Source organism: Leptosomus discolor, chromosome 12 (genome assembly GCF_034619465.1).
Source record: "Leptosomus discolor isolate bLepDis1 chromosome 12, bLepDis1.hap2, whole genome shotgun sequence".
Taxonomy (NCBI): domain Eukaryota; kingdom Metazoa; phylum Chordata; class Aves; order Leptosomiformes; family Leptosomidae; genus Leptosomus; species Leptosomus discolor.
In genome coordinates this window covers 18,137,816-18,161,653 of record NC_141402.1, presented here as the reverse complement: position 1 = coordinate 18,161,653, position 23,838 = coordinate 18,137,816, and the positions used below count along the sequence as shown (strand labels likewise).

The 23,838-nt window shown below is 36.8% G+C and overlaps 1 protein-coding gene across 1 annotated transcript in view; it reads right to left on the bottom strand.

Annotated features, from left to right (window-relative positions):
• Positions 1-23,838, bottom strand: part of METTL15 (methyltransferase 15, mitochondrial 12S rRNA N4-cytidine) — an 89,466-nt gene that overhangs the window by 3,459 nt on the left and 62,169 nt on the right. Inside the window, exons 3-4 of the mRNA XM_009960494.2 lie at positions 7,013-7,204; positions 4,762-4,940 (exon numbers count right to left, since the gene is read on the bottom strand). Coding sequence (XP_009958796.2) covers positions 4,762-4,940; positions 7,013-7,204 — 371 coding nt within the window. The remainder of the gene's footprint in view (positions 1-4,761; positions 4,941-7,012; positions 7,205-23,838) is intronic.

Below are 23,838 nucleotides of genomic sequence, written 5' to 3'. Positions count from 1 at the left end.
CTAGAACGAGATCCTTGGTTTAAATTTCCACAGCCAATCTCGCTGGAATTTTAGTAAAATACTGCAAGTTTTATATCCTATGTCACCAAAGTATCTTTTACTTATCAAAAAAACCCAAGGACGATAAAGATCTACTTCAAAACTGGTTTTGTAATAGTCTAAACAGTCGTGGCATGCTGATATCTGGCCAGAGTTTTAGTAGTCTGATCATGAGTGCCACTATTTTGCAATCGCAATACTGAATAAGATAAACAAAAGAAATTATATACTCGGGCTACCAGCATGAGTAAGACACTAAGGGGTCTTTGGAAGGTTTTTCTGTTTATCCTGCCATGGTTATTGAGTGCAGTCTCTTCCTACAATAATCTTCTATGATGAAATTCTGTGAAATTAATTTATTACCGTGAATCAATTTATCATACACTGAAGAAAAATAAATTAAACCCCGATATATTCTGTAAGTATAATGCAATCTTACATGCCTCAGTAGAACACTCACAAACAACACTGCTGGTCATATACGACGGTATGGAACGCTAACATTCAGGAAACTGGTAAAGAAATGCAGCCACGTTGCAGCTTTATGCAACCAAAACCCCCCCAAACTAAAACCAAAATCAAACTACTTTCAAGTTCAAAGACTTATTGGTCTGTCTTCAGAGACTGGGATTATCTAACGACTGTAATCTGTGGCGGTGATTTCTGTCACACCGGCCTTCATCTTTTTAGTAAAGGCAGCAGATTTTGATGTATGTTCCAGGGGTGAAAAATTTTCCTACCCTACTCTTAGTCCTCTGGTATAGTTAAATGAAAACCTATTTGTGCTTTCTTTTAAGGCACAAAATCTCTCACCCAGCCCCCGCCGACTACCATGACACTAACAGAAAATCCTTCCTGGTAACAGGCTGTACAACGTACAAAAATATAAAAAATCTGTATGGGAAGCTTGTAAAACGAATTTCATTCATAAAAACACCACGCTTCTGGCTAGATGACTGGTTTGAAATCCCAGTGAGAGAAGTTATCATTTTTAGTTTTGGGATGCCCTGACGCTACTTACGCTTTTAAAAATCTAATAGATTCACATGTTGAAGTGTTTTGAAATATTAAAGCTTGTGAATGAAATTAGCAACGTGCTGTGCCTGTCAATATAAACTATTAAAGTCTCCAGAGTGTACGAGAGTGGGAGAGTTTAAAAATTAATTCAGATAGTGCACCTGTTTGCAGGAATCCGTCTGTTGAATTAGCAATGCATTTAATAAGTTTCTGTGACGCAACTAATGTCCTTTTGTCTAGGCTCCCTCAGTACAGTGCTAATTCTCACTCATCTGAAATTCAGGGAATATTACAAATTCCAGACTGATATTTAAAGTCTATAAATGTGAACCAATCTGAGACTCGCTTTACCCACTAAAGTTATTTTTAAACTTTCCAAACTTCTTTAATATCTCATCAATTCCTTTCAAGTTAAGCCCAAATTATCACACGATCTCAAAATGATTTCGATTACATATCTAAATAACACTGAGAAAAATTAAATTTTGAACAAAATCTAATTGACAACAAGGTATATTACCCACTGAAAAGAAACAGCAATAGATCATCAGTGGTACAGAAAAAGCATGTTAAAATTACATTCTAAAAATTTCAGTATTTTTAAGCAGTTTTCCTGCACACTGAGTTAAACCTATTGTTTCCAAACAACTCAGTGAGCTACAGCAACGGCAAGTGCTTCTGAAGGGACTTCCACACAGAGGTCTATCCACAGACCCTCATTTGAGAACCTCTGATCTTTAGTATTTAGAGCGTTGATCGTTGCAGATAGCTGTGTGAAAATTGTAAACAGGGAGTGGAATATAACTGTGCTGCCAGGAGAGACATGACCGAACAGAAAATTCCTTTTTCCCAGGTAAACTGCAGAGATCTCCTTTTTTGAACGGATCAGAAGTCTTTTGGACTACGTTTAGAAAAAAAAAAGTGCCAAACTCCTGTTCGGTGTTTTTGTAGGACCTTATTCATTGGCACAGTATGTAAAGATAACTTTCAGGCTGTATGTCAAGAAATAGAAGGAATTAATTTGAACTGGAACAAAGGAGAGCCAGAAATCCCTTGGATACCCAAGTTAGCCCCGAGCTGTTGTAGGCAATTTTGACACACAAATCTTTTTTTTTTTTCAGCTATACCTTAAGATTATAACACTTGCTAATACAAACTTTGAAAATGTCTGATCGTTCTGTAACGTTGTGGAGCTGTTTTGTTTGTTTGTTTTTTAATTACATCCTTCACTCTTATCTCCCAATCAATTAGCAACGGCACTACGCGTTCTAACCTTTTGGGGGCGGCAGGAAAGACCAGAAGTCTAGCATTCTATAAATAGAAATTAAATTTCCCAGTTGCAGGCTAGTCCAAATCTAGATTCACTGGGATTCAGTTTATCAGCTGGACCTTAATGCAAAACTTTGGAGCTCTAGAAAATCTGAGGCCATAGTGATCTATAGCATGCAAAAGAAATATGGACTATATATGAATTCTCAGATACGGACACCAGCAGAGAAAGAGACAAATACCCAGCCTCATTGGCTAGATTTTTTGCTCGTTTTCTGGCTCCTAAGCAAAAAAATGCATCCTGTTCTGGAGAGACAATCATGCTTGTATATACAGTCTGCAAAATCTAAAATGCAAGATTTTATTATTCTAATTAATATTTTATTTTTTTAAAGGACTTGACATTTAACTAATAGGTCATAGACTTTACTCTGGTAGAGTCCTGAATTAGTCAGGGTTTTTTTTTGTGCTATGCCACCAAGAGGATCCTGTAGCTGTAGTCTCTGGCACTTCAGCCCTGGCTCACCTCAATAACTTCCTGAACATCATTTCTCATAAGAATATGTATTGGTGATAGAAGATAAATTAAACAGTGTCTTACAGTTACCAGAAACTTTCTTAAGGTCTAATCAGTTCAAAAACTAACAGGATCCACCATTGTGTTCCTTCACTGGAGAAATTAAACTAAAATTGGAAGAAGTCCTACCTAAACAGGGATCAGTCCTAAAATCATTTTAACTACTTGTGTACTTCAAAAAAGGCACACAAAACGCATTTACTGCCTTGGCAGATACATGCTGCACTCATTCTCTTTGGCACGTGTAATATCTGATGCACACCTGATTCATGGATCAAGCTGCTCTTCAAATATAGCAGAGAGTTTAAAGTGAGAACAAAAAATCCTTCCCATTGGCACAGACAGTGACCATTAGGCGATGACTCACATGCAACCCATTAAACATAGAATAGTGGAATCGTTTAGGCTGGAAAAGACCTTTAAGATCATCAAGTCCAACTGTTAACGTAACACTGTCAAGTCCACCGCTAAACCATGTCCCTAAGGTCATGAAGGGATCATCAATCACTGTCTTTTATGCACTAGTATTTTTATTTTCTTAGCTCAAGCTAGTGCACAAAATTATTTCAGAAGTTACCGAGTTGCCTTTTTACAGCCCATAACACATCACATCTTTAGCGCAGCATATGGTGGTTTCAGTCTCAGTAACGGTACACTTTTAATCAACAGTTATTCAAAAGCATGGGGTACATGTTGATGGCAAAAACTTGAATTATTAGTTCATGATCTTGATGACAATAACTATATTAAAAACATAACTCTTCAAGTTTTATAAAAGACTCAGTGTTTTATCTCTTTTTTTTAAGATTGTTTGTTCCTCACATTTACTATATTTACAGCAGGGGCTTACAACAACAAGTAGCGTATTCATGTCCTTTTATCACATCAGCTAAACTTTGGGCCTCTGTTGACTGGATATTTTGCTCAAGTATCCTGACTGACACAAATCCAAACCTTTTGATTTTTTTATCGGTCATTAAAAGTAAATCCTTTAAGCTTCCAGTTTAAGTAATAGAAATTGTTATGAATACAATACATTTTTTAAAAGTCTTCAGGATACTGATGCAACATTTAACAGTATTCTTTAGCAAATGTTGAATTTGGATGGCCTTTTTAAAGGTCTATATTTAAAGTAGTCAGCAGTTTACACTTATTTGTGACAGGAGCCAGTAATTTTCATTTCTTCAATAAAAAACCAACCCAACAATACTCATTATAATATTAATGAACAGGATTTGCAGCTTACAGTTTTCCTTGCAAATTTTCACTTGAGAACACAAACATGAAGGTTCTTGATGTGAGCACAGTTGCTGCCTAACTACATTTTGTTGAAGTTGCTTACAGTGAAGGGCAAGTAAGATGAAGTGTTTCAATAGTCGCTTCGGGCTGATCTCGTTGGCATTCACAAGACGAAGCCAGCTACGTATTGCTTTACTTTTTGGTTTCTGGTTCTTTAAGCAGACAGAAATGATCTGAGTTCATTCATAATTGGAAACTGCCATGGTACTTCTCAAAATATTAACATGTAGAAATTTACAACTGAGAGGGGTATATGACGTATCTGATATTTGAAGGCTTATCAATAGCTGGGAAAGAATTCCCTAGGCTGCTGTCATTCTGTGTTTCAACTTGGTTGGCAAAAAGATAAATCACTTCATGTAAAATCTATTGGTGAACTAATCATCAAACTACAATACAAAAAGTGAGAGCTTAAAAAAAAAAAAAAGAGCGTGCTGACATCAGAGTAGAATAGGCAGGATTACATCCTGCATGATTTCAAGTACAAATAGATCCCTCTGGGACTATGGGGATTAATATTTTTTTTCTCCTCAGCCACTGTGAAGAATTAATGAGAGTACCTGCAACAATGCTTGCAAGCTGCTGAGTTCTGGTGATGGGGTATATGCTGCGTGCCTGAACAATGGCTGCAGCGATTTTCCTGGCGTGCCTCTCCTCCCCGTACGTTCTCAGGATGGACGCAAGCGCCTGTTGATCTAAAGCATTCACCACATCAGCCGCAGTGGGCATGTCAGGGTACCTACGCACAAGAGCAGCCAATTAGTTCACTGACGTCAGTTTTCATTGACAAGAGGTGAAGCTTCATAGCATTGAGACATAAAGTCAAACACACACATTGCATACGAGTGCTTGTGAGGTTTTCACATAACAGACTGAAACCTTATGAAAACAGATACAGCTCACACCTTTTAAACCCTTTCGCTTGCTACTTGAAATGGAGTTTGTTCCTTAACATCAGTGAGAACAGCTGAAACCTCCAAGTATGATCATAAACCATGCTTAATGATTTGACAAGAATACATTTCAGTATAATGCTAAAATGGAACTGCTGAGTGACTTTTTATGTAGCTAGCATTAGAATATAAACTTGCCCCTTACGGGCTCATTTTTAGGCAGCTTGCATTATGCGTTGTCTTCTAGTCAGAAATGATTTCAAGGATCTTTTCTTTCACATCTCCTGCTATGAAAACAATTGCTCATGAAAATGATTTAACTTTACTTTTCACTAAAAGGCATATCCAAATACTGGTCTGAGATAATAGAAATGACCTAGTATAACAAATGACAGGAATTACTACAATATAAGCAGTAAAAGCCACGCATTTTTTTTTAAATCTCTGTCATTTGCTATTGAAATAATTCAAGGTATTTTATGAACATCATACACTGGTTTACTAATCAGAGAAAACATACCTACTTAATAAATCCTCTTCTACAAAGACATGACTATGCAGAGTATTTTTCAGGCATTTATTACTCTCCTGCAGTACCTTACAAAAGATAACAAAACTTAGAAATCAGAGGCAAGTAGTATCATAGCAACAACCGTAGTGGTAAGGCTTTTGTTATGCCACAGGTATCCTTTGTTCTTATGCTCCTGTTCCATGTATATAGTCTCATGATGCAAATATAAGCCTGGAGTTCAGATTCTTGAAATCTGAGGGGTGAATCCCAGGAGGATCATGTGAGCTTTTAACACAAAACTGGAAAAAGCGCGTATCATGAAATCTGCTGTGTTAAGACTTAACATTAATGTGTTCAGATAATTCCTTAGAAACTGAGGCTTCCTGTCAGCTCCATGTGAGCAATGAAAGATCAAATGACATTTCTTAAGACTATGGGTTCATAAAACACAAAGCAAAAATTTTAATTCTCCCAGTGATGCATTATGCAATTACTGCCACCATCTATACAAGAGATCCTTGGTTGTTCATGTAAAAAGCACAACGCTACAGAAATAAATCAGGTTGTTTAAAGATGAAAACTGCTACATAAGTAGAAAATATCATTCCACCATTGATTTTCCTGCTCTTGAACACACTAAACACCAATTCTAATAATGTAAAAAGAGGTGATTTATTTAGTAATTGTTACTTCAACAGTTAAGCAAGCCTGATGTGCCTCCTCACACAACACGAAAGGAAGCTTACAACATTGCTAAGGAAAGCTTACAATAAATCCACGGGCATGGAAGACAACATTATACCAGCATGTTAAAAGCCACGCTGCTATCCGATTTCGACTGGCAGATATCATGGATGGGATTTTATTTATTTCATATTACCCTGTAGTAACTGGGTCAGATGGCCATTGCAGAAAAGAGGGAGGTTGCTCCTTTCCCGCGGGAGCAACTGAACGTGCTCCAGTGGAGGCTGCACAAGTAGTAAGTGTGGCACAAAAGGAAGAGGACTGCAGTAAGGGGCTGTGAGTCTGCAGATCAATTACATTCTGAGACACTGTGGAAATAACAGGGGGAAGACAGGCCTCTGACAGCGACATGCCCCTGTGACTGTATACCATACAATCCAAAAATGTAAAATTTAATGGTACAGGTAAAAATGTTACCGGTTTAATTACTCATCACTGGAACTTTCCTCTTATTTCAAAGAGGAACAAGAAGATAATTAGGGTTCTAAGTGCTGAGATTGAAAAAAAAAAAACCTTTCTGGCAAAAGACAGACAGTATACTTTTGCAAAATTAGATGTAGTCTGATGGTGAGAATTCTTCAATTTAAGGGGAAATTAAATGCAGGGGTGTTGCTGAGCACACATTTTTTTAGTTTCAAGGAGAAATATTTTATTAACAGGTACCTGTCACTATCCATCCTCATGTCCAAAGGTCCGTCCTTCTGCAGGGAAAAACCTCTTTCAGGAGTATCAAATTGCATAGAAGAACAGCCAGCGTCCAAGAGAACTCCATCTAGAGTCCCTGGCTCAACTCCAGAGGAGATTAACAAAGCCTCTGACTGGCTAAACTGTCCTAGAAGAGCTCGAATCTGTTTCCTGTAAGAAAATAACAAATAAGTCGCCTCAATTTTAATTATAACGGTGCAATGTCTTCCCCTTGTATAGCAGGAATTAGACAGTAGCGCTCACTTGTCTCAGAAGCAATAGGGCTATTCCCAAAGTAATAGTTTAAGTACTCTTCATATACCAACGTTGAAAACTGGTCCAATCCACCCACCAGCGCTTACTCAAGCTTCTTTACTCTTTACTCCCTTCCTGCTTGATCTCAAAGCAATGGAAACCCAACTAAAATTTCACTTTTTCAACAGCCAGGAACTCAGAGACCCTTTTCACATTCAGCAGGAACATCCTGACCACCAAGGTACCTGCTGTGCTGAGCAGGGCCCTTAGTCAAGTGAGGCCAAAGTGCGGAAAAGAACCAACCATTCTTGGACCTAGAGGAAAAGCAGAGAAGATGGAACATGACCGCACAGCCTCGTGGTTAACATCCACCTGCCAGGAAAAAAAATCCTGGGTTCCTTCCATAGGGCAAACACCTCTCTCTTTAGTGCTATTTGCTGTTTCAAAAATGGTTGGGCAAATGAGGCGCACTGGATCACAAGCAGATAAAATACTTCAGTGCAGTTTTGATTCAGGCACCTAGTCACTGGGGAGAGTAGTTTTCCACGCATTTTTGTGCTTAGCATTCTTCTTTCTCAGATTTAAAGTGGTTCTTGCTTAATATTCCCGTACCAGCAAGGAAAAAGATGACACATCTCTGCGATGCCCAATGCTTTCCTGGGCATCTATACCTGGACTTACAATTCTTGCTTACATATAAGGTGATTTACAGTTAAATAATTTATTTTATCTGTCTCAAATTCTCAATTTCACAGATTTAAAAACATTAACCAATATGTTGCTGCATCTTTAAGCAGTACCTGCAAAACACAATATATTTCTGCCCCTAACAAGAAGCCACCGCCTCCACATCTGAGTCTTGATTACAGCTTGGATAACTGCTCTTCAGCCCCACTGAACAGCATTCAAATTATTACAAGGTCCACTAGGTTAACTCATAATTTTGTCTAAATTACAAAGCCAGCAGTGAATGGATGGCGAGAGCAACACTTAACTGTTTCAACTGCAAAAGGCCCATTGCACATCTATTTTGTGACACTTCAGCATTATAGTAATTTTGAAAAAACAAACTTTTTCAAAATATCAGCTTAAGCCTAGTCCTTTCAGGTCACTTGAACATCAAGACAACCGGCACTACAGCACATTTTAGTCAACTCCACTGGCTACAATTTTTAAATAGCGTACAAACAGGGAATCAGAACATTTTTTGTATCCATCACTCCCATTGAAGTGAGAAAAGTTTAACAAAATTAACAAAAATAAGATTAACAAAGAAAAGGAGACAAAAAGCTCCATTAAAAGGAAGACGTTATGAATGCAACCATATGGAAGAACATTTAGCTACACAATGGTATCCTCATTAGAGCAGAATGAATCAACCTATTTAACATAGCATAAAAACCGGGAAATACCTCCAATGAACAGATTTCACAAGGGATATCACGATCACACAGAGGCATTTTTGAATTGATTACTGTCCAGCAGACAATTAAATACAACTATTCAGCTTAATAAGAACTGACAGTTCCTGAAAAGCACAACGATCCACTTAATGTATTTAAACCAATTGAAGCTACGTAGTTATAGCTTTGAGATTGTATTTCCCCGCAATATAATGAGAGGAATTTTCTCGAAATTCTGTATCACTTTGTCCAACCAGGCAGAATTTCTAACTTTACAACATGTGCAAACAAATGAACTTCAAAATTCCATATGTGGGAGATGAAAATAAATGAGATCTGGAAAAATTTATAAATTGTCATTATCTAGTTCCCCCAGCAGACAGTAATCCATGTCAGTAGCTATGAACTAGTGCTGTACTGTGCTACCAACCAATCCAAAAAATTATTCTGAACTGTATTTATAACTTGTTTAAAGAAACGTAACCAAATTTCTAACAAGTCATAACTATGCAGAAGGCTAAGATGTTTGGGACAGTGGCCCTTGACTTGTAGACTGCCAACCCTTTGTGATCAGGAAAGGGTAATTAAAAAAGAAGTATATTTGAAATAAGTTGAAGTTTACTCTTTGCTAGAGAGATGCTTCAGCTGGAAAACGTTTTGGAGTTTCCATTGCAAAATGAAAAAGCATTAGACTGGCATTTTGATGTCAGCCTTTCAGCTGTGTGAAATTATAGCTTCTGTAAATAACCTGTTTGTTATACACTGCATTTTGTGTACCAATAGTGGATACAGGAGTATTAGTGAATAGAAATCTTTACTAAACCCAGGCGTTTTTCATGAGAGTTTTAACGACTATATTAAAATGTTCACGCCAGTTCTTTGAAATCCGGCTTCTTTGTGGACTAGAAGAAACAAATTGGGCATCTCATACATTTCAGTTAATCAAACCAAGTACATAGCTATGAAAGATTTATTACCTTATGACAGGAAACACAAATAACAACTCTTTTTGCAATAGAACAGTAACAATGATAGTGGTGACAAGGACTAATCTATTAGATTATGAGCATGACACATTTAAAGAAAAACATTTTACCAAGCATTCAGAAGCATTTATTAAAACATAATAAAAATTTTCCTTTGTCTGCTATTCTTTATGCCTGTGTTCAAATAACTGCCTGTTACACACATGATTTTCTCTAAAAATGCTTCATTTAGCCTCAAGTCCTTCCACCTTCAGATTTCTGTTTACAGCCTATATAAAACCTTTTTCCAGAATAACCTCAAATAAATAAAAAACTGTGTACCCTATGTTAAGAATATTTATTTCCTACAGTCACATGCCTTCTGCTTTCCCCAGGTACACAGGAATTCTTTCACTTTTCCAGTGTTCCAGTGTTTTCTTCGGGCATTAGGGAATCATCATCACTTACCTAATGTGAAAATCTGCCTATTACCCTTTCTGTCTTAATATATTTCAAAAACAGCACTTAGTGGAAAAAGCAGGAAACGTAAATGAGGGAACATCCCTAAATGCCAGATAAACCAACCCAGTTTATAGTTCAAAAAAGTCTGAGAAGCAAGAGCATATCAAAACACTACAGACCAAGATTGACTGGGGTTTTAGGCAGGTCGTGGGGCTACCATCTAAAGCTGTTAAGTCTACAAAAGGTCACGCAGAGAGCATTTTAATCATTTCAGGTGATCTTTGGAGGTTAGAATTTAACTAAATCCAATTGTCTTGCTTAAGAGAAAATATTTAAACTTAATACTTGAAAGGCACTTCACATACTCAGAATATTTTAGAAACATAAACCATCTGTGAAGAGCCTTTAGCCTCTCTCATAAATGGAAAAGTACTATTTGCAGGGTTTAATACTGAATGACTTGGAGATACTGATGTAGAAAATTAAGACAACTTCAGATTATGGTCTGAGGAAGTAAAAAAGCAGACAATACCTGTCCATACATTTAGCTGCCGTTTGGCTTGTGTGTTTGTGTGTGGTAATAGCATGGTAATTTTTGATAAATTCAACTGCTACAGTCAAGCACTCTCTAACTTTCCCAAATAATCAACATGCTCCCTCTTTGTCAACTTTGACATTCTCCAAGAAAAAAGTATTTAAGATTTTAAAAGAACAGTAGCAACATGGACAATCTAGCCAATTTTAGAACTAATAAAAAGTTACTTCAGCTGCTACATATGTTGTTGGGGCTTTAATAGATTTTACTGCCCAAGAAGCTCAAGAGGTTGCAGAATTCTTGTACTGTTTGCTACAGTTGGAAAATAGCACAGAACCTTGGGTTCAGGACCCTTCGTTCAGGTCATAACACAGTATTTTATTATATTACACTATGACACACAGCATAGTAATTCTAATAGGTGGCATTGGATCCACACTTCTCAGTTACATGAAAGAGCAGAATAAGAAAGAGTTCAGAGTCTCCTACTGTATTTCAGGCTCTTCTGCTTTCCATTAACCTCTGGTATTATTCTACAACACTTTAGAAAAACATTTATTTTTTATTTTACTGATCCGAGAGAGAAAAAGTAAAGCAGTAATACCGCTTCTACAAACAGACAAGAGAAAATCTTTTTCCCTTATCTAGTTTCTCTCCATTGTCACACAGGTTGCTGTGACATCCATTATTCAAGGAATTTCACAGAAAAGTACAATTACGCTTTCACGGTGCTTCAGCATTTCTTAGGTGTATATAATAACACTTGTTCTTGATCTTTCACCATTGGTCCCCTTACAGGTTCTATGTATGAACACATAGAAAGTTGGGAAGTGATGATCCCTTGTCAACAGAAAAAGCTACTTTCTGCTCAACCAGAATAAATGGTTTCTTTCAGGGAAAGTTTTTCAGCTAACTGTTGTCAATGCACATCAAATGAGGAGACCAATCTGGTGCTTCGTTTGATTCAGTAACTCCACTGAGACTGCCAACGGACTACCAATTAGCACCAGCTGTAATGAGGATATTGGTACAGACTTGGTTTGATGTCATTGACTCACTTCACCCAGGTCACTCGGCAGCTGTCAGATAGCTGAGGCTTTCACTCATGGCTGCACTGCCCCAGGCACACCTAGAAGCAAACCACAAAGTACTTCAGTCGTAAGTCCCTGGAACTTTCAGCATCCTACCTGGAAACTGTTGTGAGCGTTACTCTGCCTCAGTGCAACATCCCTCTCAAAAACCATATCTGAATATTCTATAAAAAAAATTTAAGTTACCTTTGACAATGGGAAATTGGCATGGGTTTCATGTTTGCAAAGCAAAGAATAAAATAAAGAAAACTACAACACCTATCAATTTATAAGTGAACCTTGTCATTACACTCCTAGCTGTATAAAAAAATTAATCACAGCTCTGGAAAAAGCCCATATATCTATTTGAGTGCAATCTAGATTGAGTTTTGTGCTACAAAATTACAAAACCAGATCTCAGCCATGGATTAACACAGACCTGCAAATGGGAAGTAGGGTATGTGAAACGCAATTTCCATAAAACCAAGTAAGTTCATATGTTCAAATTTGAAAGCTATACTAATAATTTAATGCCGCATGTTAAGATCACAGAAATGTCATTTTAAGTATTTATTAACTGATAAACCTTTATGTACCATGTACTCCCACTTAAAAGCAGGGAACACTTAAGAGGTATGCACACATTCTAAAAGTTAAATACTGACCATATAACTTGAAGACATCAGACCAACAATCCCCCTTTTTGTGTTAGCCTACACAACACTGAACATCTTACCCTGTCAGAGCTACTATCACAAAGGTGAAAACGCTTGCCCTTTCTCTGGCTCCTCTTGTCAGCTGCCTGTCCTCTCTTACACACAAATGCCTGGGAAACTAGTTATTTCCTGCTTTAATTTTTCTCCGGTAGCTTCCAGCAAAACTTCCTCTCCTCTTTATTCCACTACAGGTCCTGTAAAAAGACGCTGCCCTTTGCTCCTCAGGTCTTACTGACTCCAAGCATCAAAACCGCTTTCCAACAACCTCTCAAGAACACCTGTAAGAAATTTCACGATGGCTCAAAACAGATTGCTCATTATTTTGATGCTCGTTTTTACCTTTTTACAAAGTAAGTGGACAGAATAGTGGAATACAAACACAATTTCAGTAAAAACTAGTGTTCTAAATTGAAGGAACCATAAACACTGTTTCAGCTAAAGCAAAAGATATAACTATTTAATCAAAAGTGCAAATATCAAAGATCACTTCCATAGAGTTCATCAAAATCTTACCACATTAGACATCTTTCATAGCAGGTATGTTCAATCCCATCAAAAACAAACATGAAAATTTAAGTTCCTAATGAACAATGTACCTCTCTGGCTAAACTACAGATTAAGGAGGTAATTTCTTTCTGGACAAATGGAAGACTAATAGAATAAGACTAGTGATTATTGGGACAAATTTCAAAGTTATATAACTCACGAAAAATTGAGATGTATTTTTAAGCTTCCTAATACCAAGTTTTGCTCAGAAATAAGCAAGATGTATTATTTTATGCAATTAGCAGCTAGTCAGAGTTAAAAAGTTTGTTATAAAACATGTAACATTGTTATGCATCCCACCCTTATTATATATGTAAAATATGTAATATGCTGTCATTCAGATGTGCCAAGAAAACCAGGCCATTAGAATGATTTGCTTTTCATTCAAGACCTGACAGCTCAAAGAATAAAACAACACTTATCAGAAGAATCATAAATACTTCTCTGACTTACACTGACCCCTCTGGGGATTTTAGTTTGAGGTACGGGTTAGTTTAGCCTTCATGGCAACAGGACAGTCTGGTTTTACAAGGCTCAACGGACATAATGCAAGAACAGTTGAACACCCGTATCATCATCTCAGGCCTACCAAACATTCACTGTGACCCTCAGCTTTATTAACACTGATGGTAACTTTAAGGCTGACCAGCTTTCTTCACATTTCTGGCTCTTTTTGTACTGGTTTGCATTCCCTCTCCTGCTCTCACACACCCTCCAGGGAACACAGTACAGTGCATATAAAGACAACAGAGCAGAGAAGAATTTGCTGGGCAAAGTGGTGAATCAGATGGCAAAACTGCCAGACACTTTACAGAAACGCTCATTTTCCATGATCACGGTCTCTGCTGACACAGGAATGTCCCACTACAGCACTTCAGGATGGATGCTTTTGCAAGCAGAACCACACATGGTTCTACATCCATTCAGCCATGAGTGGAAGCAGACCAGTTACAGCATAGTTCTGAAGCAAGACTTACACAGTAACTTCCACAGCCAATGAAACCACACTGCCCCATCAGATCCAGTATGTATGTATTACATGCATCAATGTTATTTCATTACCTGTTATTTCAGCTCACCTAATTACTATTACTTTAACAATTACTGCAAGAAGTTTCAATGGTCTTGCAGCATTTGTGTTGACAGTTTTCATGATCACTTTTTAAGGGTGAATGTTCATCTCATTATTCAAGTTCTATTTCTAAGATTATTTTTCACTGTAAGAAAAGGTAGTAAAGCGATAAATCTTATGTATTTCTTTATTCTTTCTATACTATGACCTTAAAAGATAGCGTTATAAAAAAAAATCTCCTCTCCATTCCCTAACAACCCACATACAAATCCATACCTTCATCACAGGCACAATGGTGCTTCATTGAATTCAAAAGAAATGTTGCACTACTGGCCTTAGAAGGAAGAGAAGTTCTGTTTAATTCAGTTGCCAAAATCCTGTAGAATACAGGAAGGAAACCTAGATATATAGCAGCAAGTTGAAAAATGCAAATTGACATCAGAAATATAACAGCTGTGTATAAACATTTTTCAGCCCATGAATATAAGAACACTAAAATCTGTAGCAACAATCATTGCAGACAGTTTTTTCAACATACAGGGAATAAGCAGATCACACCATCTTTTTCCTAGTGTTAGCACCCAGTCTTACAGGAATCTGCAATTATATTTAGGGTATCAGACTGGAGTCAAGACACAAACATTTATCACTGAATCAGCTTTACTGATCAATTACTGATCAGCTGTGATCAGCTATGTATAATGACCAAAATACCATATATTAACATCACCATTTCAAAAGACAAGAATGTGTCTCTCCTGTACGCTAAATGACCAAAAAAAGTGTACTTGCTCTACTAACTGCTTCCCCTCCCTGCAACATTTTGGTTTGTGCTAAGTATGTTTCTGCCCTACCTAAACCAGTAATTAACTATTGTCTGCATAATATGGATATTAATGAAGAAGGAATTTTTAAACATAATCTCAAAGCAAGAAAATTATTTTTCTAGTAAAGAAAGTTCAATTATTACAGTGTACAGTGCTTTCTCACCTAAACTTGTAATTTCTGAAACAGATCGTAATCTGTTCATAAACCAAGGATTAGGAAGAAAGTGTGAAATAATCTTGTAGTCAGTTTCCAAGATTAGAATAGAGCTATCCAACTTCCAAGGGTATTCATTCATTAGCTGAACAAAAGGTTTAATGTAGTGACATATTTATTTGCACACAAAACATGAGCTTGAAGTTAACAGAATGTACACTGATGAGTTAAAAAGCAACATGCAATGAACTGTCAAAAGGCTACTCCTACCCACAACCCACATGTTCAATTGTTTTAAAATGACTCCTATTACAATTTGATTTACATTTTGTAAGACTGTTATAAAAACACAGACATACAGCACGTAAAATGCATCTCTTTTTCCTCTCTGCAGAACTGAATAAATGAAACTATTGTTAAATTTCCTTTAGCTAACAAAGCAAATTTACACAATGCTTTTCCACACCACAAATTCTGTCACTCTGAAGTGCTCTATTCAAGGAGAGAGCTTGCTCGAGATTGTGCATAATTGTTGCTTTGACAGACCTGCTGCTACTGATACTTAGAATATATTTGCATAACCTTTGCCTTGTTAACAAAACATGAAACCTTTGCCTTGTTAACCAAATATGAGTCTAGACCTTGAGACTCAGTGGCAAAACTATGAGATAAATGGAAAAACAATCTGAGCCACAAAAACTTTTTTTCTTTTCTTAATTATTCAGCAGCTGACAGTATTGGAGTGGCCTGATAAAGCTCTACAGGATTTTTATTTCCTTTGACAAACTATTTCTTTATTTGACACGGTAGTTAAATCTTAGAACACTAAGGATAAATACACCTGGCATCAAGAATTTATTACAAATGAAACACGTAACTTTTTCTTCCTTCCTGTCATACTTATCTAAGCTATCTCATGTAAGAGGATGTCTACATTCCTAATTGACTCTCACCTTAAGCATTAAATTGTCTGCCCATCACTCGGATAGCAGCGCATCTCCCAACTACATGCACCTAACTGTGGGAAGAAGAACTATGAGAAGCAGAGCACAAGAGGAATGCAAATAAGGGCAGAAGTGAAGTAGGGGCATCACTCAGCTGGAAATTACAGAAGCCACAAAGCTTTGCTCTTCTGTATCTTTGCTTGTACCAGGTCTCACCCTTTTTGAGACAAGGGAACAAGAACTGTACATAAAACCGAAACTAAAATCATATGAAGGGTTTAAAGGACAGGCTAACATTCACTATTCTGTTCTCTAGTTCTTTCCTGGGAGTTTTTAGCATGCTCTTACCAAGCATTAAGTTTTCATAGAACTACATATCATGAGCCCAGCCTTTCATTACTGACTGGTCAGCTCATAGCGCATCACTACAAAGTAAACTTAACATGACTTCTCCCACATGTCACTTCATACTTGACTAGGTCTTTTCACCTGCCTGACTTTAAGGTTTTACAGTTCTTCAGAATAAGTCTTCATTTCTGCCGTATCAGGTAACGTAGCCTAATCAACAATCACCAGCAATTACGCCACCAATTTACTGCCTTATTTAGATAATTTATGAATAAATAGGTCCAGTACCCTACCCATATATCCTTGTGGTACTTCACTGGTGAGCTCATTCCTTTGAAATGAGATGAGCGTGACCTTTACAGCTAGGCAGAAAAGCCTACACAAGACGACTACTTCGCTTCTACTACCCATTCTTTACCCAAGATTGTTACTTTACCTTGTTAAATCATACTTGTTACTTCTGAATTTACAAACTGCAAACTTGTTCCAAATTACAAAGCACAAAATCAGAATTAGATCTATATTTGCTTCTCATAACATTGCAATCCATTCTTGGAAAGAAAATCATGTACTTAATCCTACTGAAGATTATAAGGTTTATATGCATATTTAACAAGTATTTTATTAGTTCATCAAATCAAAACCTTAGGTCAGGATTTCAAATACTGTATCAGAAAACTTAGGGACACCCTCTAAGATAACAGATGCTTAGTTAGACTGGTAAGCATTAAATTCTGAAAAACTACTAAAGTTATACAAAAGAATGGAACATTAACAACTGTAAGAGTTCTTCTGATCTAAAATGCTGTCTTAAAACACCATTTGGCAGCAATTCACTTTCCCAGTGACCTTGACCTTTCTGCTTACTTAAACATTTCGACTGCAGAATGCAATCATAAAAATAAAACCAGTTTGTTTAGGAACCATGAACACCTTGCTGCTCTGTAGACAGCACCTGGTTAGCATCCACATAGAATCTTACGGGCAATTCTATATTAAATTCTAAATCCGTTCTCATTTACGAAATATCTTGAAATAAGATTTGGCAAATTTAGCTGCCTTTCACCACTGATGGTCTTTCCTGACAATCAGTTTCATGTATTCATATTTTTACTTCATACAAGTCATGAGATGCTGCATTCAAATGGACTTCCCTCCTGCACACTGAACATCCAGAAATTGCAGGAATCATCTTTTAAGCAAATACAGGAAATAAGAATAATTAATGGTTTGGTAATTTCAACCATCTGTATTTTTTTTTATGTACAGAGACTATATGCACAGTCTAGTTACTTGCCACTGCAGATGGCAACATAAAGTCTGAAGTTGTAAGGATTTGGAGAAATAAGAGAATATTTAATTGAATAACATTTGGTCCTGAAAGTACACACGTAATTTTAAATTACTGCTCTGTTTCCCTCTATTGGGAAAATATATCCAATTGAGATTCATTAGAAAAAAACCTCACTTGTGAAACAAGACAACATCCAGAGTTAAACAAAACAGTGAGTCACCTCCACCAAATGCAAAAGTAACCGAGAAATTACATAATCAACACTGATTTTTTTTTCAAGCAGCCAAAATGAACAGCTTAAGTTAAAAAGATACCATAAAGAAGAAATACGGTGGAATTACACAAATGTGACTGCCAGGCTATCAGAACAGAAGCTGTTGCATAAGTCCATTTAAACTCTCAGGAAACATAGTCCTTAAAAAACCCATAAGCAAAAAAGCATTTGTACTCAAGTTTCTATTAACCTAGAAGATACAATGTCGATCTAGTTAAATTTCGTTGCAAGTACCTCAGTAAAGGATGATGAAGTTCATCAAGAAATGATCAAAGAGAAATGTGATGAGTTGAACAGCATCGCATGTGAAACCAGGTACTAGAAGTGCCAGGAAAAAAAAAAAACTTGCATGACCTGGAAACTCATCATGTGAAGAAAATTTTATTTTACCATAAAATGAAATGTTAACAGTAGTGCAAACACAGCCATAAAAAGGAAAACATAATCCTAGGATGTGCAAGTCAGAAGTCTTTTCATTAGGAATAGAAAAGTATTAAATGCTAAGACTTCATCTAGAGTATTACGCGCCATTACGAAAGTCTTACCTAAAAGAGAGCACTCAAAGTGGAACTGGCACAGAGAGGCTCTACTAGTAGGATGACTACAAGAAATAAGAGCTATTATTATGAGAGATCTAAAAAAAACCCAGACTTGTTTTGCATACAAAAAAGAAAGCCAAGAATAGACGTTAATATTCTCTATCAAGTGTTTTAAATGCCAGGGAGAGAAAAGATCTAATAGATATTAATCAACTATTAGTTCATTTTATTCAACTAAAATTGAATTAGGTAACTACTTTAACCGGTAATCTAAGGAAAGTTTCATATAATGAAAAATTAGACTCCGGAATAGCTGAAGCACTGCATATAGAACTCCTAATTAGTTTTAAGATAGAGCACAGTGAAGGAGATTAAATTATGCAGTGGCTTATAATGCCAGGCAATTGGACTCCATCATCCAGAAGCCTCTTACAGCTTGTTTCTATTTGAACAGCTATTGTAATTCTCCATTGCAAAGCTCACCCCGAAAACGTTTACTTAAACTTACCAAGACATATACACATTACACGTTTTACATGTGCATAAACATACTCCAACCTAAGAATAACATACCCCTAAGGTATAAATGATTCATTCTACTTTTAGAAAAACCTAAACTGAATGCATAAATACAACATTGGGACTGAAAAGGCTTCTTTCTCCTAATTTTTCCCAAAGTGATTACCAGAGATTTTTGAACCAAATAAAACACCAGTATTGATTGGAAACTATTTTCTAATAGTAAACTCAAAAAAGACACTACTCTCAGATAAAATGATTTTTAGCATTTTAAATTCAGAGGAAGAGAAAGCAAGTCCTAAACCCTTTTGCTGCTACAAAAGGATGACTAGGATCCCAAGGTCAACAACTTTTGACCATTACTGAAGGAAGAGCTCCATATCTATTTGTCCATAGAGCGCGATAAAATAGTCTAAAGGCATTAGCTTAATGTGATATAAAAGGAGAGTTCTACAACGCTCAAAAAATCCCAAACGCAACTTACTCCAGTGGTATTTTAATTGTATTTCTTTCCAACCAGAATAAAGGAGAAATGCTTTATCTGAAAAGAACATTTTAACATTCTCCTCCATGGCTTGGGACTTCGTAGGCTGTATTTCTCCACGTTTATGAGCAGTTTTCCATCTGTTTTGCATACTAGCTGACTCCTCAATTAGACTAGTATGTTCTTTTCTACTACTAGCTCTATTAGAGGCTAAGATCTTATAAGCAAAATAATTACAGGTACTTTCCACAAGAAGCTGGATGCCCTTTGAGATGCTAGAAAATACACAGAAACATGATCTTGACAAGCTACAGAAGACAGCTACAGCCTACTTAGGCATTTGTTTAAACTGAAGTTTTCCAAAACTGGGATTATGCAAGAATCCTTTGATTCAAAAACGTTCAGACTGTTATGAAGAACTTTCTTCTGAGGTGTCATCTTTTTACCAGATAATCACAGAATCAGAGAATAATTTTTCAAGAGACCTGTGGAGGTCTTATAGTCCAACGCCCCGGTCCACGCAGGCAGGTCTAATTAGATGGGGTTACCCAAGGCCAGGTCCAGTTGAGCCTTGAACAACTCCAAAGACAGATTCCACAAGCTCTCCAGGCAACCTGTTCCAGTACTACCACCCTTATGGCAATTCCACCCCACCCCCCACCCCTCCCAATATCTAATTGGAATTTCCTGCCTTTTAACTCGTGTCCCAGAAACTCCAAAGGATTCCAGCTATATGGCAGCCCTTCAGGCAGGTAAAAAGCTTTAGTGCAAATTGTTCATAAAGTTGGTAAAGGTTTTAAATTATTTAAGTCTTCAAGAACACTACAGATCACTGATCCTGTTTTAAATTTCTTTTCCAGAATTCTAAAGACAAACTTCAAATTAAGATAAAGCAACCATATATTTAGTCCAATTATAAAACAAGTATAGTTTGACACACCTCTGGAACATTAATCCTCAGTTGTGTTTTGTCACACAGGAAGCTAAACAATAAGTCCTGACTCATTTACATATTTACTTCAAGCAGATTCATTTTCCATATCAGTAGTAACATAAGACTCAGTTTTGACGTTGGATTCTTGGCAGGATACAAAATAATCGCTCATCATTACGTGATGACATGAAAAAAATTAAGAATCAAACCGTAAACAAAAGCTGGTTTTCAACTCGGTATTTTTGCACATTCTCAAAATAACTGATTTTTCAGTTACGATACGGTTTCTCTTTGGAAGTATCAGCAAATGGAGTTTCATTACTCTGTTCACTACAGTACTCTTCTAGCAGAAACAATTCATTACGGAGTAGAATAATCCTCACTGGAAGAAAGTTTTATTTTTGTTACTCTACAAATATATTTGTGCTCCTGTTCACAAACTGGACTACTGATATCAATATTAATACAGATACCAGCACTTCAAGTGAAAAAATTACCCTTCTATTTTTAATAAATTTCTCTTTGCCATAGCAAAAACAGGGGTAACTCATTATATTTTTCAAAAGACACTAGATGGCTCCACTTGTGTTCCGGTAACTTTTCAAATCTCCCATGAGAAATCCTAAAGAAATACCTTACTATTTCATTTCAGCAGTATAATATATCACCTGGAGTATACTCTTCCCTAAGTTGGCACACCATAACATTAAGTATAACTCCATTTGAAAAACTTCTATAAAAGAAACTTAAAAGACACAGTATTTCCAATAACAAAATATCAAATAAAATCAAAGAGAATTCAATAGAACCACCCAGCAGAACTCATTAACGTTAGGACAAGCACACCTCCAGTTTTACTCTGCAGAACATTGCCATGAACTTGGTGCAGTAAATCCCATCCCCACCACATACCTCCTGCAATACCAATGACTTTTGTGTTATATTCACAGTATGGTTATTAGATTTGTTACAAAGTGTATAGCTTGATTTGGTTTATAAAAGTAATCCTCAAGTGATCCCAGAGCTATTGTTCTGTCTTACAAAAGAATCCAGAAAGTATTGCCCAAAGAACTTCTGTGAGCCCAACTGCTCAGCACTCATACATTTGGACTGACTTCTCCGTGTAAAGCAGTTCTGACATCATACCGCTTTTGTCCATAAAACCAGTGAATTATCTGATATACAGATTAACGAATAAAACATTATGGAAGATGTAGTCTGCTGAAAAGATGATCAGAGAGTTCTCGTTCTATTAGATGGGGGGATAAGAGACCCATTCTTTCCATTACAGTTAGTTTGCATCAACCCTCTTACAAAGAAGGAGCTGAGCGAATCAATTCAGGCAAAGGCTTAAATCATGTGCCAGGGGAGATTTAGAATGGATATTAGGAAAAATTTCTTTACTGAAAGACTGGTTAGACATTGGAACAGGCTGCCCAGGGAGGTGGTGGAGTCACCATCCCTGGAGGTGTTCAAAAGACGTATAGATGTGGTGCTTAGGGACATGGCTTAGTGGTGGGCTTGGTAGTGTTAGGATAACGGTTGGACCTGATGATCTTAAAGGTCTTTTCCAACCAAAATGATTCTATGGTCCTATGTAAAAAATATTTTAGGGTCTTCTCAAAATATGTTCCTCACCATTTTTCTATCTATATAGCTATCTATCTGTACATCCATCTTCTTCACATTATATTAACTGAAGTGAGAAGATTTCTACTGATGAACCTGAGGACCTGAACCAAATTTCTCGCATAGCTATAAGGCTGGTACTCCAAGACCCCTTTCCAGAAACACACGTGTATGGCAGTGATACACCAGGGTTTTAAACAGGACAGAAATGAGCCTTCACATCCCCCTCATTTACCGCACTTTGATTTGCATCAGAGCGGCTTCAGTGCATATAATCTGTAATTCCTGACCAAAGAATCTAAACATGAAGATGAGTGTTTAGTGTGCTCCGAGAGGTAAGGGGCATTCAGTCCTAGGGATAAGAGTATTCAACAGCAAAGACTGCAAAACAAAGCATAGCTCTCAGGTCAAAAGCACCGCCACTCCTGTTGCATCACACTACATGCTAATGCAGGCATGGCTTATGACTGTGGATCTGGGAATTCAGATGGATTCCATCATCATGCAGGCTGTTTCCAGGCAATACCTGTTTCTTTACAAAACATCTTGAAAACATAAGATTGGAAAAACAGAATAGACTAGAATAATTTTCTTTTGGAAGGGACGTACAATGATCATCTAAGTCCAACTGCCTGACTGCTTCAGTCAAAACATCTTAAGGGCATTGTTCAAATGCCCCAAACACTGGCAGGCTTGAGGCATCAACTACCTCTCTTTTGAAGCTACTGAAGAACCAATATATAAGGACAAAAAAATAATCTACATAGAAATTTTGCAAGAAAGTTGCATGAAGCCCATATTCTGATTGAGAGAAATAATTTCTCCACCCCCCCCAATTATGCATTACGGATAGTAAGTTCAGAGCATTTAGTGCTTGGTCTTGACTGCTCCACATGACATTAGAGCAAACTAGGAAGTTATGGTGGAAATTCCTGTTGTTAAAAAACATCAAACCAGTAATTATAAACACTCTGTAGCCAAACTGGATGGTAACCCAACAGAATTTTTACAGGCACTGATCCTGGGCCTGGTACAAGTCATTCTTTTCTATATTGATAGAACAGTAATACGTTTTTTGTTTGTTTGTTTGTTTTTTTAACGTTCAAGACGGGTCTGAGCTGAAAAACCATGGATGGCAAAACAAACAGAAATCTGAAAAAACCCCATCCCAACACACCAAAATTGGAGAATGACATCATTCAACAAAATACTCTACATTAGAAGATGATGCTATTAGGAAAAAAGGCAAGTATAATTCGCAAAAGTCTGATAAACAGAATTAAGAGCCAAACATTCCATGGGACACAGAACTAACCAGGTGTCACCTGAAGTACTGGGCCAAGTTTTACAAACAGTGCCTTAAAAAAAGTAGTCAAACTGAAAGAGATCCAGGGACCAACAAAAAAGGTGGTTAGAAAACGTAACTCATATGGAAACACTGAAAGTTGTGCTTTGTTCTTCTTTCTGGATAAAAGAAGGCTGGAAGGGATCAGTATGCTTATCTCTAAGAAGCTGTTAAAGAGACATCAGTATTCAGTCATTCTGCACGCTGAGCAAGAGCAAGTCAAGGAATACTTGACTAAAGTGGCAGTAAAGCAGCTCTGAACTAGACATTAGGAAAAATTCTTTGTTTATAAACCACAGAAAAATTACCAAGACTAATTATTTATGCAATTCCTGTAATTTAAGGAGGTTTCTAAGAACAGGAAAGGAAAACATCGTTTAGGAATTAGAAGTATATTTGATTCTGTTATAGATCGAGAAAAATCAACCAGGTAATTTCTTCACACTGTTTAAACCCCATGTTTCTAACATCCATGATTTATCTTCTGTGA